The sequence below is a fragment of the Dendrobates tinctorius genome, unplaced genomic scaffold, assembly GCF_039654945.1.
Source record: "Dendrobates tinctorius isolate UK_male_01 unplaced genomic scaffold, ASM3965494v1 ptg000162l, whole genome shotgun sequence".
In the NCBI taxonomy this organism is placed as follows: Eukaryota; Metazoa; Chordata; class Amphibia; order Anura; family Dendrobatidae; genus Dendrobates; species Dendrobates tinctorius.
This window is the reverse complement of record NW_027361829.1, coordinates 16,175,733-16,193,044: the sequence shown is the minus strand read 5'-3', so window position 1 is coordinate 16,193,044 and position 17,312 is coordinate 16,175,733. Positions and strand designations below refer to the sequence as shown.

At 43.8% G+C, this 17,312-nt stretch overlaps 1 protein-coding gene across 1 annotated transcript in view; it reads left to right on the top strand.

Annotated features, from left to right (window-relative positions):
• PKD1L1 (polycystin 1 like 1, transient receptor potential channel interacting) overlaps positions 1-17,312 on the top strand; it is a 901,078-nt gene that overhangs the window by 184,464 nt on the left and 699,302 nt on the right. The window contains exons 14-16 of the mRNA XM_073549827.1: positions 2,590-2,921; positions 3,358-3,582; positions 3,668-3,787. Of these exons, the coding sequence (XP_073405928.1) occupies positions 2,590-2,921; positions 3,358-3,582; positions 3,668-3,787 (677 nt within the window). The remainder of the gene's footprint in view (positions 1-2,589; positions 2,922-3,357; positions 3,583-3,667; positions 3,788-17,312) is intronic.

Genomic DNA, 17,312 nt, shown 5'->3' with positions numbered 1-17,312 from the left:
CATCACTGGATTCCGTGTTTCTGTCCTAATATTATGCTGATCTCAGATTAGACAGTGAAAACCTGATTCCTTTAATGAATAAATGCTAAGGAAAGCACTAGCCCACAACAGGAGGTTGGATGGTGTTCTAGTATGTATTATAGTATGTAATATATTGAGGACATATTTACCTGTATTCCACGTTAACTATAAACATATTTGTTTCTTATTGTTAAGTGGAAGAACATTGAGCTGCAGCCAGATGCCCCCGTGGGGACAGTAGCACTGACATGCTGAAATACCCCCATACTGGATTCTTTTTCCCTTACATTTTCCAATGCAGTCTTTATAAACACAGAGTTTACTAATCTCACTGAACGTAGTTCATTCAGTCTACACTTATTAAACGTGTATTGGTAACGTTATGCACTGCACAGGTTGGGCAGCAAGCCAGCAGATTAACAACAAAAAAGTTTAAATTAAAAAAAATTCTCTAAGTGGCTGTGTCACCAGATTTCACAATACCAACTGATTAAATTACTGAAAAGATATCTTAAATTTGATAAAGCTGGTGTACTTACCTTGGGAATCCATGTAAAAATTGTTGACTAATCCTCTATGAAAGTGTTACGGTACTGTCACACTTAGCGATGCACCAGCGATCCCGACAACGATATGGATCGCTGGTGCATCACTAAGTGGTCGCTAGTGAGCTGCCACACAGGCAGATCTCACCAGCGACATAGCAGGGGTCGGGGGTCGCTACTTACCTGTCAGACGTGGCGATCCAGACGTCCTCCCGCCCGCGTCCATGCGTCGCTCGTCGGCGGCACAGGAAGCCCAGCAGGAATCTGATGACGAGAAACAGCCCAGGACGTTCTCGCGCGATCAGCGATAATCAGCGGGGGAGCCGGTTGGAGGTAAGTATCACACATAGCGATATCGCTAGCAATATCGCTGCTACATCACAAAAACCAGTGACATTACAGCGATATTGCTAGCGATCTCGCTTAGTGTGACAGGCCCTTAACTCAGTCCATGCACACCTAGCCTGATTGCTCCTCTTTGTCCATCTTGCTGCTGAGATCTTACACTGCTGACTACAAGCTGATGATGCTGGCAGACAGACTGGGAGGGTGGACGGACATTAAATATATTTATAAATCATAAGAAAAAAAGGAGCTTAATACCAAGTAAAAATAAAAATAAATCTTTATTAATACGTTTTAAAAATGAAAAAATACAGAATAAAAATAAGTGCTAAAGCTTAAACAGAGGCCGCAAATCCAATAACAGTTCAGAGAGACCTTAAATGCATCATTGGCTCACATTGAAATACATGATTAAAAGATATATAATAAATATAATATGTAAATAATTAATTTTGCCTATTCAATAAAAGTGCCAAAAATATTGTAAACAAAATACACTCCAAAAAAGTGCTCTGTGACAAATAAAGTGCTAAAATTTCATGTGCATAATAAATGCCAATTCACTATAGTCAACCATAAAGTGCATAAAATATCAATTGTTGCTAAAAATAGCATACATGGGAATTATACCTATAAATAGGCCGGAATGCAATAGTGAAAAAAATGCTCAAACTTTATGATGCTTAATAAATGCAAATTCACTATTACTTTAGAAAAAAATATTTGTAATATTTCAATTGCTGATAAGAAGCATGCAATATAGTGAATATCAATAACCACAAAGGTATAAAGTGCTATCTTCAGATATAGCATACAAAGCACAGTGGTATGCAAAACAGGTATAAATATCAAAATAAACAAAATTAAGTGACACTTACAAATGTGAGCGAGGTCTGATGAAGGTACTCTCGCCACCACAATGCACGTTTCGTGATAGTCACTAAATATATTTTGTCTCATGGTCTATTTCACTTTATAGCTAGACTCATAAAATGCTCATGCTAACAGCAGGATGAAACAGTCATTCTGACATGGATTTTCAAAGTGAATACATCAGCCTCATCAAGTTCAAGAAAGCCATCATTGTGAACAGTTTGCTATGAAATCTGATGTCAGAGCCACTCTAAGGGTATGTTTCCACTGTCCGAAATCGGCAGCGCTTTGGACGCAGCACATGCCCACTCCATCCAAAGCGCTGCCCGCTCTTGTACGCGCGGTGATTCCGCATGTGTTCATTGAACCATGTGGAATCACCGCATCCTATAGAACAGAGCTATTTGTCTTTTGGAGACTGAGTGTCTCTGCAACATAAATAGACAGGCTGCGGTCTAGAAAGACGCGCCACATGTGCGTATACGCAGGTCTGCCACCTGCATCTTTGTATGTATAGTGGATATGAGATTTCATAAAATCCCCTCCACTATGCTGTAACATCAGGATGCTGTGGATTGGACGCTGTGGCTGTACGCAGCGTCCAATCCGCGTCAAATACACCACGTGGAAACATACCCTAAGCTTTTTTCGTCACATATTGTTTTACAATTAGAATGTTCTATAATTATTATTACTGCAATAAAAATATTCAATATATAGATACTTGATATTCGCATATAATTAATTTTGAAATACGGTAATGTTTATGTGTATTTATTTATCCATGTTTTGATTTGTTTTTCAGCTCTCTGAATGTAATTACAAATGTTTCTGGGATATATTACATTACTGCATCAAAATATAGTAACCCGCAGATCCAGTCTCCTGTAAAACGTATTAAGGTCTTAGATGTCATAGACAATGTTACAGTGTTTTTTGCAACAGGAGTGAATCATTTTGATATAGTAAAGAATGTAGACGACTCTGACTCAACTGAACTTATACAGTTAAAGGCACATTCTGATGTTGAGGCCAATTTCATATTTGACTTTGGTGATGGAAGCCCCAGCGTATCTATTAATGGAAGTGCACAGATTACTGGATTTGGTGCATCTGCGTTTCACAGATACAGTAAAGGTAATGTCAGCGTTGATCACTATACTAAATGCATGTGAGCGAGAAAGTCATCTTTATAGCAAATGGATATTCTGATGATATAAAAGTCTTGTGGGTGAAAGTGCTGGTGGGTGAGAATACAAAATAAATCATGTTGAGACTATTCTTTGGAGCTCCCCTATTACAGCAAGATCTGCTGAAGATGCGAAGAGGCTTATTCAGTGGTAGCAATGAGCGATTCGAAAATTGATTGGCATAGTGATACTTCTTGTACCACATAGGGGAGAAAGGGGAGAAAATAGGGGAGAAAATTCCTCATCTTACTGAAGAATAATATTATGGATTACTTTTGTAGTCCCCACTAGGAATTATGTTACGTTGAATTGGGTCATTTTAATCTACAGGAATCTGCTTAGAAAATCTAGTGTTTAACATATTATTACAATCTTTTTTTTAGCTGGTGACTACATTATTAAAGTTTTGGCATATAATGAGCTATTTTCTGCCACAGAAGAGATTGGTGCACACTGTGTACAGGCATCTCCAGAAGGTTTGTCAATTGTGACAAATTCCAGTAGTGTATATAAAGATGACATCATATTATTCAGAGCTGCCCTCAGTAGGGGCACGAACGTGACATACTTGTGGAACATAGGTGATGGAAGAGTCTACAATAACGCAGGTAAGTTTCCTCATCTCAATTATATAAATGATTTTGTTCATTTACCTCAGAATTAAAAGACCACACCTTCTCTTATTTTCTCCAGGACCAGAGATAAATGTCACATTTTCCAGTGCAGCGTCTTATAATTTAACAGTCACTGCTTGGAATAAAGTTGGAATGCAAAAAGTCTGGAAAGTTGTTGAAGTTTTGCCTAGGAAGAAATGTATGTATTTTATTTTTTTTCTATAAACCTCAATAAAAAAATAATTAGCTGTAAGAGAATATACCAAATTTTTCAGACTATAAGGCTACGTGCGCACGTTGCGTATTTACTTGCAGAAATTTCTGCAAGGTTTCTGCATCTCTTAGCAGAAAAACACAGTGGAAAATCTGTGCATTTTTTATGCATTTTTGATGCAGATTTTCATGTGTTTTTGTAAATCCAAGATATATTATTTAAAAAAAAATAAAAAAATTGTGATGTCATTTCCTTGTTCAACCTCTTCTTTTTCATTGTTCATTGAAGATAATATCATTAAATACCATGTTCAAATATAATGTTAACACACATGAAACAAATATAAGTGAATATATATATATATATATATATATATATATACATATATATACTAGCTGAAGAGCCTGCCACTGCCCGGGCATAGTAACTAACTGTGGTTAGTTATAGCAAATTATAATTATCCTCCATCCCATAGTCCCGTGCCCATATTCCCATCATACATATCCACGATCCCATAGGCCCGTGCCCATATACCCATCATACATATCCTCCATCGCATAGTCGAGTGCCCATATACCCATCACACATCCGCCATCCCATAGTCCCGTGCCCATATACCCGTCATACATATCCTCCATCCCATAGTCGAGTGCCCATATACCCATCACACATCCTCCATCCCATAGTCCCGTGCCCATATACCCGTCATACATATCCTCCATCCCACAGTCCAGTGCCCATATACCCATCACACATCCTTCATCCCATAGTCAACCATTATGACATCATAATGAGCGGCGAGGCTTGATGACGTCAGCGTCGCCATGGCAACCATTGTGACATCATAATGAGAGGCGGGGCTTGATACGTACACACTGTTTTCCCATTATGTAGATAGGGGCATTATGACATCATAATGAGGGGTGGGGCTTGACGCGCACACACTTTTTCCCCATTATGTAGATAGGGGCAAAATTGTTTGGTAAATTGGAATGCGCGGGGTTAAAATTTCGCCTCACAACATAGCTTAGGACGCCCTCGGGGTCCAGACGTGTGACTGTGCCAAATTTTGTGGCTGTAGCTGTGACGGTGCGGATGCCTATCCCGGACATACATACACACATACATACATACACACTTTGAGCTTTATATATTAGATATATATATTAGTAATGAACAGGTGTCAGTCAGATACTCTCATTAATAAAACAGTACATAAAGAGTTAAATAAAGACACATATACACACACATCTACATATGCTATAACAAAACAGCAACTGTCAGAAATTTGCGTGAAACACAATATCTTTTAATTTTTCAAAAAAAATTTTTTAAAAATTGCATGGGCTCCCGCATAATTTTCATAACCAGCAGAGGGAAAGTTGATGTTATATTTCTGGGAAGGAGCCAATAACCATAAAGGTTCCCAGGTTATTAATATCAACTCACAGATGTTTGCTTAGCCTTTACTAGCTAGTTTACAGGGGAACCCCAGAAAAAATTGACGCGGGATCCCCCTATAAAATCGAATCAGCAAAGGCTAGTTAGACAACTGCGGGCTGATATTAATAGCCTGGGAAGGCGCCATGTATATTGGCACCCCCCTTCCCAGGCTAAAACATCAGCTCTCTGGCATTTAGCCTAGCTCTTTTCACTTGCCCTGTAATGGTGGCAATTGGGGTTCATATTTGTGGGGTTGATGTCACCTTTGTATTGCCAGGTGACATCAAGCCCACAGGTTAGTAATGGAGAGGCGTCAATAAGACACCTATCCATTACTAGTCCTATAGTTACATGGTAAACAAACACACAGCCAGAATAAAGTCCTTTATTTGAAATAATCACACAGATTCCTTTACTAAATCTAAATTAACCATACTTACTGAATGCCTAATCCCTGTCACCCTTGTCTCCTGCAAACAATTAAAAAATAATAAGCCAAAATATAATACTATCCTGTCTGACGTAGTCCATTTAATACCAAGTGTCCCACGGCAATGTCACATGTAGAACAGTCACATCGGGAGATGTCACTGCTCTAACCGGCCTCTGGCGATACACGGACAGCAGGTAATCACTCCTGCAGTGTATCACTGCGCTGACGGTGAATTCTCACGGCGGCTCAGTGATACACTGTGGGATCGATTACATCCTGTCAGTGTATTGCTGGCAGCCGGTGACATCAACGTGGGACACTCTGTATTAAATGGACTACGGCAGTGAGGGAGTATATGTTGGTTTATTATTTTTGATTGCTTGCAGGAGATGCGGGCAAGGGGATTACATGTTCTGTGAATATGTATATTGTATGTGAATATGTATGTGATTATGTCAATGTTTTGATTTTTTTTTAAATTGAACTCAGGCGCTAGTGTGGCACCCCTGAGGCTCAGTCGCCACAGAGGTACTGCACCTTCTCCTAAGGTGTAGTGCCCCACCAACTAGGAAAGTTGGGAACTCCTTTCCACACTCCAACACCTGCATCCCACACACAGGATAGTTCAGTAGGTCCGCCTAGCAGCTTCAGGCTGGGGGTAGCAGATCACCCTTTGTGGAACCCTGCTTCCTAACATGAGATGTCCTGGAGGTGGGTGGAGTTAGTATAAAAGAAGGGGAAAGTAGAGAATAGTAGGTCAGTCTGACAGAAGGTCAGTGTTATGAATGAGTCACCAAGGAGGAAAAAACAAAAAGCAAGCTAAGCCCAGAAAACCGGAGAGGTTGGTAACTAGTGGATTGCAGACCCCTGATCCCATCCCCACAACTAGCAGTAGCCTACGGTGGTCCTAGACGCCTCATCACGGCCGGAGAACTAAATAAGCCTAAAGAAAGAAAGGGAAAATCTAAACTGCCCCAGAGCAGACCCCAAAGCAATAGACAGCCCCCAACATGTATTGTCGGTGAAACAAGATGAAAACACAAACACAGATAGAAACATAGGCTGAGTAGGGATGGGCGAATCTACTCGTTAGGACTCGTTACTCTGCGAGTAGTAGGGGACTCACAGGAGTCGGTACTCTGCGAGTTTCCAAGCGATTACTCGCACAGTAACGAGTCCAATGCAAATGCTAACGTTTTCCAAGCGATCTGTAGCATCGCTTGGAGAACTGATTGACAGGTTGGTCACACTCGTCAAACATAGTGTTTGACAAGTGTGACCAACTTTTTACTACTGAGGCCGCCTATGCAGCATCAGTAGTAAAAGATAAAATGTAAAAAAAAAAAAAATTGTTATTCTTACCCTCCGACGTCCTGCGCAGCCTTCCCGCCTCTCCACGCATCCGTTCCCAGTAATCCTTTGCGAAAATGCCCGCGATGACGTCCGTTCTCGCGGGATCGCGATGTCTCGTGATCCCGCGAGAACGGACGCCATCGCGGGCATTTTCGCAAAGGGACGTCGGAGGGTGAGAATAACAATATTTTTTATTTTTAAATTCTATTTTTTACAGGGATATGGTACCCAAAGCCCGGAGGACAGTCTCCTCTCCTCCGGACCGTGGGTACCATCCGCAATTGTTCTGCTTACTTTCCGCATGGTGTGCACAGCCACATGCGGGAAGTAAGCGGAACAAAAAAAATGGCAGCACAGGAATCGCTGCAATACTCGCATCCCCATTCATTAACATTGGACTCGCTAGACTCGCAACGAGTAGCGAGTTTCCGAGTCGGACTCGTTAGAGTCTAGCGATTCCGAGTATTTCAGGATTCGCCCATCCCTAAGGCTGAGCAAACGATGGGGCCCTCACTAACTAGAAAGGACAGGAAAGAAAAGCTGCTGTCTGCAATCACGCAAAAAACCCTGCCAAAAAATGTCCAACAGGTCTGATAGAAAAAGGCCCTGAAGTCGCTAGACTTCAATTCCCTATATCAGCACTCAGGTATATTCTGAAGACAGAGCAAAAGAGATCAACTGATCAGAGACAAAATGGGGATTCAGCCCAGTTCCAGCCAGGGCTGGCTGCACACAAAAACTAAGTAAACCAGACGAAAACTCATATGAACAATAGCAGAGAAAACTTAGCTTTAAGAAGGCAGGAACCAAACTGGAAACCTGAAGCCACAGTCAGGAGAAATCACCAGCAAGAAACTAGGGAGTCAGCTGCCTTAAATCCAATCAGAAAATCCTGATGTCCAATCCCAGTCCTCTTCCTCAGGTGGCCGGTCACTGCCATTTAGATCAGCTTCATTACCTTCACCAGAAGCCAGAGGCAAACCCGAAAATGAGCTCACAACAGTCAGTCTGGGGTGAGTCCCAGAGAAGTTCAGTTCTGAAGTTTTGTTTTGAGTTCAGTTTGAGTTTAGTTTAGAAAGAGAGTGCTGCAGCTGCCTGTCATACAAGTAAGGTTCTAGGAACATCTGACAAGAGGAATTCCAGAGAACTACGGTACTGGAGTTCTTCACACTAAAGGCGCAATAGAGGAGTCGTTCAGGAAAGGCACATGTTGGTGGAGTGTTGGAGAGGAGAACCCTGACTTGCCCGGGAGGTTGATTGAGTCTCTACCCCGGAGGACACGGCACGGAGGTGGGCACCAGCGGGTACCACGAACTGTGAGTAAAGCTTTGAAACTGCAAGCCCTGGTGTCCTCCATTCATTCGCCGTTAACACCTTCAGCACCGCCACATCTGGGTACCAGCATCTCTACCATTCTGCGCCTCTCCTCATCCATTGCACCTACACTGCCATGGGACTACAGCCCCACCTGTGGGGAGTTATACCATCTTTGCTGCACCACACCATCAGTCCCAGCGGATCTGCATGCAGCCTTGGCCTACCATCTCCCTTGCCAAACACCACGGGTGGCGTCACAAATTATTCAAATAAACTTTAACACCATTAACATCACCGCCATGGATATTGGGTGCTCAGGGCCACGGACCGGGTCACTGCTGCTGTGACACCTTCCCCCCCTGACACCGGCCCGGTACCGAGTACCCTGCTGCCCTGGGTGTGAGGGCGACCCACTAGATGATGAGGCTATTCTCCCTTCATCGGCTCATTCTGTCTCTGTTATATGTGACAGCAGACATAGCCAGATGGGTGTAGTAGTCCCATCAGATGATGCTTAAGTACAATCACAATGGGCTGTTCGTCGCATGGGTATATACACATGCAGGCACCCGCAGACAGACACACCCAGAGAGATGCAGACAAATGAGGACAGACACGCACATATTCTCTGCTCACACACATATTCTCTGCCCACACACTCTTCCTCCTTCTGACATCATTTCCTTTCACAATTCCGCAGTGTGGCATCAAATCTGCAGCAAATACACAATAAATATGCAGCAAATCTGCAAACTTTTTTACACCTGTGTTTTTGCTGCAGATTTGACTGACTCAATTGAAGTCAATGAGTCAAAAACGCTGCAGAAGCGTAAAAAGAATTGACATGCTGCAGAAAATTAAACGCTGCCATTACAGAAGGAAATTTACAGATCATGTGAACAATACTTCAGGATTGTCAATGCATTACCTTGCTTTAGTATTCCATTGCATTTATGGAGCATTTCTGGGCGTATAAAATGTTGTAAAAACACATAAAAATGCATCGTGTGCACATAGCCTAAGACGCATCGGACCATAAGACGCACCTGGGTTTTAGAGGAGGAAATTAGAAAAAAATTTGAAGCAAAAAATGTGATCAATTTTGGACTCAATATCCCCTACCCTGGTATATATGGTCCTCTCAACCCCATCCTGGTATGCATGGCCCCCTCATGCCTATCCTGGTATACATGGCCCCTCATCCCTTACCTGGTAAGCATGACCCCTTCATCCCTACCCTGGTATGCATGGCACCCTCATACCTTTCCTGGTATACATGGCTCCTCTCATCCTAATCCTGGTGTGCATGGCCCCCTCATCTCTATGCTGGCATGCATGCCCCCCCATCCTGGTGTGCATGGACCCCCTCATCCCCATCCTGGTGTGCATGGGCCCCCTCATACTTATCTTGGTGTGCATGGCCCATCTCATCACCAACCTGGTGTGCATGGCCCCTTCATCCCTGTGCTGGTATGCATGGCCTCCTCATTCCCATCCTGGTATGCATGCCCCACTCATCCCTAGCCTGGTAGCCATGCCCCCCTTCTCCCTACCCTGGTACGCATGGCCCCCTCATCCCTATCCTGGTAGGAATGGCCCCCCTTATCCCTATCCTGGTATTCAGAGCCCCCATCTCTGTCCTGGTATGCTTGGCTTCATCCTCATTCTGGTATGATTGGCCCCCATCCCCATCCTGGTATGCAGGGCCGCCATCTCTGTCCTGGTTTGCATGGCCCCATCTTTATCTGGGTATGATTGATCCCATCCCAGTCCTGGTGTGCATGCCTCCATCCTTATCCTGGTGTGATTGGCCCCCATCCCCTCCTGGTATGCAGGATCCCTATCTCTGTCCTGGTATGCATGGTGCCTGCCCATCCTTATCCTGGTATGCAGGGCCGTCATCTCTGTCCTGGTATGCATGGTCCCATCAGAAAAACATAAAAGAGCACCCTACTTACCTTAGTCCGCTGCCTGACAGCATCTTGTTTCAGTGCCAGCAGCTGCTTTATGTGAGTAAGCAGTGCATGGTAGGGACGTCATGCGCTGTTCACAAGTGGAGCACAGCTCCTGGAATACTCACTGCTCTCCATGCAGGAAGCACCTGCATGGCCGGCTTATGGTGTAATGATGTTCTTTCCTCTTCTAGATTATGGCCCAAACAATGCTCACTGGAACCTTCAGTAGATTAGATCTTCTGTGACCAATGCCATCAGTATGTTCTGCAACAATAACGTTGCGAAGATCTTGAGACAGGTTACTGGTTTTATCCATCATGATATGGTTCTTGGTAATGGTAATGACACATTTTTTAGGCCATCAGTTGTACCATCTGATATTATTTTTACCTAAGTGGTAAGATTGCTTTTTGCTTACTGATAGATTTCAGCTGGTGCCATGACTTTCCATGGCTTTTTGCACCTCTCTTTCTTCATGTGTTCAATACTTTTTCCCTGTGTTATTTCTCATTATTACACATATTATTAGTATACATTACCATTACTAACTTATATGGACATCTGTGGTTTGATTTCTTTGCCTATGTGGATTGGATGGGTAGTTACCAACATCTGGTGAGAATTTCAAATCAATAGCACCTTTAGATATATGTGTACACTTCTTTCACCCACTGTATATATATAAATGTAAATTTTTGGTGAAGAATCAACAACAAGTGGAACACAATTGTGAAGCTGAGCGAAATGTATTGGTTATTTAAAATTTTTGTGGAAATTCAAAAACTGAAAAGTGGGGTGTGCAATATTATTCGGCCCCTTAACTTTCAGTGCAGCAAACTCATTCCATGAGTTCATTGTGGATCTCTGAATGTTCCAATGTTGTCCTAAATGACTAATGATTATAAATATAATCCACCTGTGTTTAATCAAGTCTCCGTATAAATGCACCTGCTCTGTGATAGTCTCAGGGTTCTGTTTGAAGCACCGAGAGCATCATGAAGACCAAGGAACACAACAGGCAGATCCGGGATACTGTTGTGGAGAAGTTTAAAGCCGGACTTGCATACAAAATGATTTCCAAAACTTTAAACATCCCAAGGAGCACTGTGCAAGCGATCATATTGAAATGGAAGGAGTATCATACCACTCCAAATCTACCAAGACCCGGCCGTCCCTCTAAACTTTCATCTCAAACAAGGAGAAGACTGATCAGAGATGCAGCCAAGAGGCCCATGATCACTCTGGATGAACTGCAGAGATCTACAGCTGAGGTGGGACAGTCTGTCCATAGGACAACAATCAGTCGTACACTGCACAAATCTGGCCTTTATGGAAGAGTGGCAAGAAGAAAGCCATTTCTCAAAGATATCCATAAAAAGTGTCTTTAAAGTTTGCAACAAGCCACCTGGGAGACACACCAAACATGTTGAAGAATGTGCTCTGGTCAGATGAAACCAAAATTGAACTTTTGGGCCACAAAGCCAAACAATATGTTTTGGCGTAAAGGCAACACAGCTCATCACACTAAACACACCATCCCCACTGTCAACCATGGTGGTGGCAGCATCATGGTTTGGGCCTGCTTTTCTTCAGCTCCCTGGCAGCATATTGCAATGGACTTCATCACCGATCTTCCACTATTGGATCTGGGTGGTTGTGGATCATTTTTTCAAGATGGCTCATTTCATTCCACTCTCCGGTCTATCATCTGCTCCAGTGCAGGCAAAGAAGTTCATTCTACATATTCTCCGCCTTCATTGTCTTCTGCGCAATATTATCTCAGATAGAGGCATCCAGTTTACTTGCCGCTTCTGAAGGGCCACCTGCAAACTGTTTAATGTTTCTCTGGATTTCTCTTCAGCCTACTACCCTCAATCCAATGGTCAGGTAGATCGGGTCACTCAAATCCTGACCAACTTCCTGCGGCACTTCGTCAGTGGACACCACAGTGTCTGGTCCGACCTGCTGCCATGGGCCGAATTCTAGTACAGCAATGACGTGAGTGAATCTTTAGCTAAATCTCAGTTTTTGGAATAATACGGTTAACACCCCAATATCCCGTTCTCTGTTTCCACTACCTTTGATATTCCTGCTGCTGAATCCCACATCAAGGGTTTTACTAGGATTTGGGAGGACATCAAGTCCACATTATTGAGGTCCTCGGAACGGATGACATGTAGACAAGAGATGTCTGGATCCAACTTTTTGTCATGGGGACAAGGTCTGGCTGTCATCTAAGTATGTCCATCTCAATGTACCCGCTTATAAACAGGGTCCTCACTTCATTGGTCTATTTGAGGTTTTGAGACAGGCTAACCACGTGACTTACAAGCTCAAAAAAATTCCGGGCTTTTTATGCACTCCCAATTCTTTTTATGAGTCTCTCCTCAAACCTCTTTTCCTCAGTCCTTTTTTTAAAGATCCTGCTACTATTCCTGCTTCGGTCAGCACTAAGGACATTTTTGCGGTAAAGAACTGTCAGGAACACCGCACTGCACTTGCTCACTGAGCCAGTGCGCGTGTCCTGAGTACAAAGACTGTGCACAAAGATACCTACAGAGTGGGCAGCAGTGGTGACAATGCATGCTCCAGGACCTGCAGCACGTGACTGCTGGGGGTGTGGCCTAAGCTCCACAGAGCTAGGAGCTGCAGGGAAACTCCTAGAAAGGTAACTACAGGACAATGTTACCAATGGGCATAGACAGAGACAGAAACCAGATCAACCATGACAGAACATTCTGACAACCAATAGGGTAAGAGGAAAAACCTTGTTCTTGTGGATTGGAAGAGGTTTGATCCTGAAGAGAGGTCCTGGGAGTCCAGGGAGTACATCCATGCCCCTCTCCTCCTGGAGAGACTTCTTGCTGTCTTGAGAAAGAAGGGGCATGAAGAGGGGTATTGTAATGCCGCTATCTCTGCACCCCCTTCCCCAGCAAAGATGCTGACTCTCTCACTGACACAGCCCTGCACCTCCTTCTGCTTCTCCTTCTGTCCCTGCTATGGCGCCAGCATTTCTGCCCTCTGCTTCCCTCCCCCAGCATAGATGATGACATACCGCTGCTCTCCCATCCATGGCCGTTCATGCCTCCTGTCCCTTGGGGGTCAGTTGCCATCTACCTGAGGTCAGTCCAGGAGTAGCACCTGGCCCCATCTCCCTCATTTCTCCTCGGATCACGGTATTGTCAGCTGCCATGCATCCGAGGTCAGACTTGGTGAGGCACCTAGTCACACCCCTCCAGCCTTTCCTCAGATCATGGCACAGTGATTCCATGACCTAGTAGTCCATTACATTTCATACTATCAAATATGTAAGCTTTGGAACTGTGTGCTGATAATGAGCTGGATGGTCCCTAAGCTGCTGCACCCCTTTTGAAAAAGCACCCAATGCCAAATGTGCGTCAGGGGGTCTGCAGGGAGGCACACAGACACACCAGCGACCATGGGTAAGCGGCACTTATATACTTACAAATGGGCATGCTAACTTGGTCATTGTTATGCATTGGCATACTGTTTATTAGCCCATTTTGCTGTATTTATGCATTGTTTAGGACTTGCCCTTTTATTCTTTTATGCAGATATGTACATTCATGATATTTGGCCACAGTGTTTTTTGTGTACCCCTGTATTAGCCGCAGTATTCCTTGCCTTTTCCTCTTTAAGGCCTTATTATTGGCATGTATATTTTTACATTTATGTGGATTAATAAAGAATGAATTTGTCTTTTACAGTTGATGGCTTGCTTTTTGCTCCAATTCTGTTTTGTTTGTATATACCATTAGTGGGAGCGTTTCCATCTTTTTATTTTTTTGACAGACACTATGCCCCAGTCTTTGGATTGAAGCAACGGCTTCATTAATTACTATAGACACTCTGTGCTTATTTTGAATTTTTGTTTTCATTCAGGGAGAGTTGTAAGCTCCCTTTCTCCCTTAGACCCCGATCTTCAGGTGATGATAGTCAACGGGTGGGGATAATTATTTCTTTACTCCGGGAAGGTCCTCAAACTTGGGTTTTTTCCTTACCTGTGACTGCCCCTGAAACGTGTGTCTGTGGATAGGCTCTTTGAGGCCTAAAGGCCCCGTCACACATAGCGACTCACCAGCGATCCCGACAACGATATCAACATGTCAGGATCGCTGGTGAATCGCTACATGATTGCTGGTGAGCTGTCAAACAGACAGCTTCACCAGCGATCAGGACCAGCAACGCCGAGTGCACGGCGTCGCTGTGTTCGTTACTTACCAGCGAGCTGATGCAGCGGCGGGAGGAGCTGATGTGCAGCCAGGCTCAGGATGAGTGACTGGCGCAGGGCTCTGGGAGAATCTCCCCACTGCTCCGCTGATACAGGTGCCTGCTGTTCCAGTCCTCCCCCAGCAGATGGCGTGCCTGCATCCCCGGCCTCTCCACGGGAGGCGTCCTGCTGCCTCCTGGTCCCGAGCGTGTGGCGGCGGCGGCACCTGTAACTCGCTGGTAGCTAAGTTACACATCGGGTATCTAAGGGACGCACGTCCTTTAGATATCCGATGTGTACGTTAGTTACCAGCTAATCGCTGGTCTCCCGCCTGTCACACGCAGTGATGTGTGCTGGCCAGCGGGAGATCAGTGACAAAAGAAATGTCCTGGGCTTTCCTGCAGCGATCAGCGATACCGGCAGGGGGGGCGGTCACTGATCGTTGTCACACACAGCGATCTCGCTGGTGAGATCGCTGTTGTGTCACAAAACTTGTGACTCAGCAGCGATCTCGCTAGCGAGATCGCTATGTGTGACGGGGCCCTTAGGACCGGTTTATGACAAACCAGACCAGGTCAGGGTGGCAGAGGACACGATCATGGGTCTCTCCCAGGGTAAACTCAATGCTAAATGGTATTGTTCTGAGTTTAGATGGTGGTCCACCAGAGTGTCCTGGAATGACTCTGCGCTAAGATGTTAGTTCAGGAGAGGACTGTCGGATCATCTTAACCCCTTAACCCCCAAGGGTGGTTTGCACGTTCATGACCGGGCCAATTTTTACAATTCTGACCACTGTCCCTTTATGAGGTAAAAACTCTGAAATGCTTCCATGGATCCCGGTGATTCTGACAATGTTTTCTCGTGACATATTGTACTTCATGTTAGTGGTAACATTTCATTCAAATAACTTGCATTTATTTGTGAAAAAAATGGAAATTTGGTGAAAATTTTGAAAATTTTGCAATTTTCCAACTTTGAATTTTTATGCCCTTAAATCACAGAGATATGGCACACAAAAAACTTAATAAATAACATTTCACATATGTTTACTTTACATCAGCACCATTTTGGAACCAAAATTTTTTTTTGTTAGGAAGTTATAGGGTTAAAAGTTGACCAGCGATTTCTCATTTTTGCAACACCATTTTATTTTTACGGACCACATCACATTTGAAGTCACTTTGAGAGGTCTATATGATAGAAAATACACATAAGTGACACCATTATAAAAATTGCACCCCTCAAGGTGCTCAAAACCATATTCAAGAAGTTTATTATTACTTTTTCAATGCAAAATTGGCTGGAATTCAGATCGGACGCCATGTCAAGTTTGGAGAGCCCCTGATGTACCTAAACAGTGGAAACCCCCCACAAGTAACCACATTTTGGAAACTAGACCCCCCCAAGGAACTTATCTAGATATCTGGTGATAGTTTTGAACCCACAAGGGCTTCACAGTTTATAACGTACAGCCGTACAATTAAAGAATCATATTTTTTTCCACAAAAATGATCTTTTCATCTCCAATTTTTATTTTCCCAAGGGTAACAGGACCCTAGAAGTTATTGTGCAATTTGTCCTGAGTACACTGATACCCCATATGTGGGTGTAAACGACTATTTGGGCGCATGGCAGAGCTGGGAAGGGAAGCAGCGCCATTTGACTTTTTTTGACTGGAATTGAGATTGGACACCATGTCACATTTGGAAAGCCCCTGATGTACCAAAACAGTGGAAACTCCCCACACATGACACCATTTTGGAAACTAGACCCCCCAAGGAACTTATATAGATGTTTGGTGAGCACTTTGAACCCCCAAGGGCTTCACAGACGTTTATAACGTACAACCGTACAATTAAAAAATCACATTTTTTCCACAAAAAAGAATTTTCACCCTCAATTTTTATTTTTCCAAGGGTATCAGGACCCCAAAAGTTATTGTGCAATTTGTCCTGAGTACGCTGATGTCCCTAGTGTGGGGGTAAACCACTATTTGGGCGCATGGCAGAGCTCGGAAGTGAAGCAGCGCCATTTGACTTTTTGGCTGGAATTGGGATTGGACGCCATGCCACTTTTGGAAAGCGCCTGATGTGCCTAAACAGTGGAAACCCCCCACAAATGACACCATTTTGGAAACTAGACCCCCCAAGGAACTTATCTAGATGTGTGGTGAGCACTTTGACCCCCAAGGGCTTCACAGAAGTTTATAATGCCCGGGCGTGAAAATAAAAAAATCATATTTTTTCCACAAACATGATATTTTAGTCCCCAATTTTTTTATTTTCCCAAGGGTAACAAGAGAAATTGGACCGCAAAAGTTGTTGTTCAATTTGTCATGAGTATGCTGATACCCCATGTGTGGGAGAAAACTACTGTATGGGCACACGTCGAGGCTCAGAAGGGAAGTAGTGACGTTTTGGAATGCAGACTTTGATGGAATGGTCTGCGGGTGTCATGTTGCCTTTGGAGAGCTCCTGATGTACCTAAACAGTGAAAAAACCCCACAAGTGACCTCCTTTTGGAAACTAGACCCCCTAAGGAACTTATCTAGATGTGTGGTGAGCACTTTGAACCCCCCAGTGCTTCACAGAAGTTTATAACGTCCGGGCGAGAAAATAAAAAAATCATATTTTTTTCCACAAAAATGATACTTTTGCCCCCAATTTTTTATTTTCCTAAGGGTAACAGGAGAAATTGGACCCCAAAAGTTGTTTTGCAATTTGTCCTGAGGAGGCTGATACCCCATATGTGGGGATAAAACACTGTTTGGGCACATGG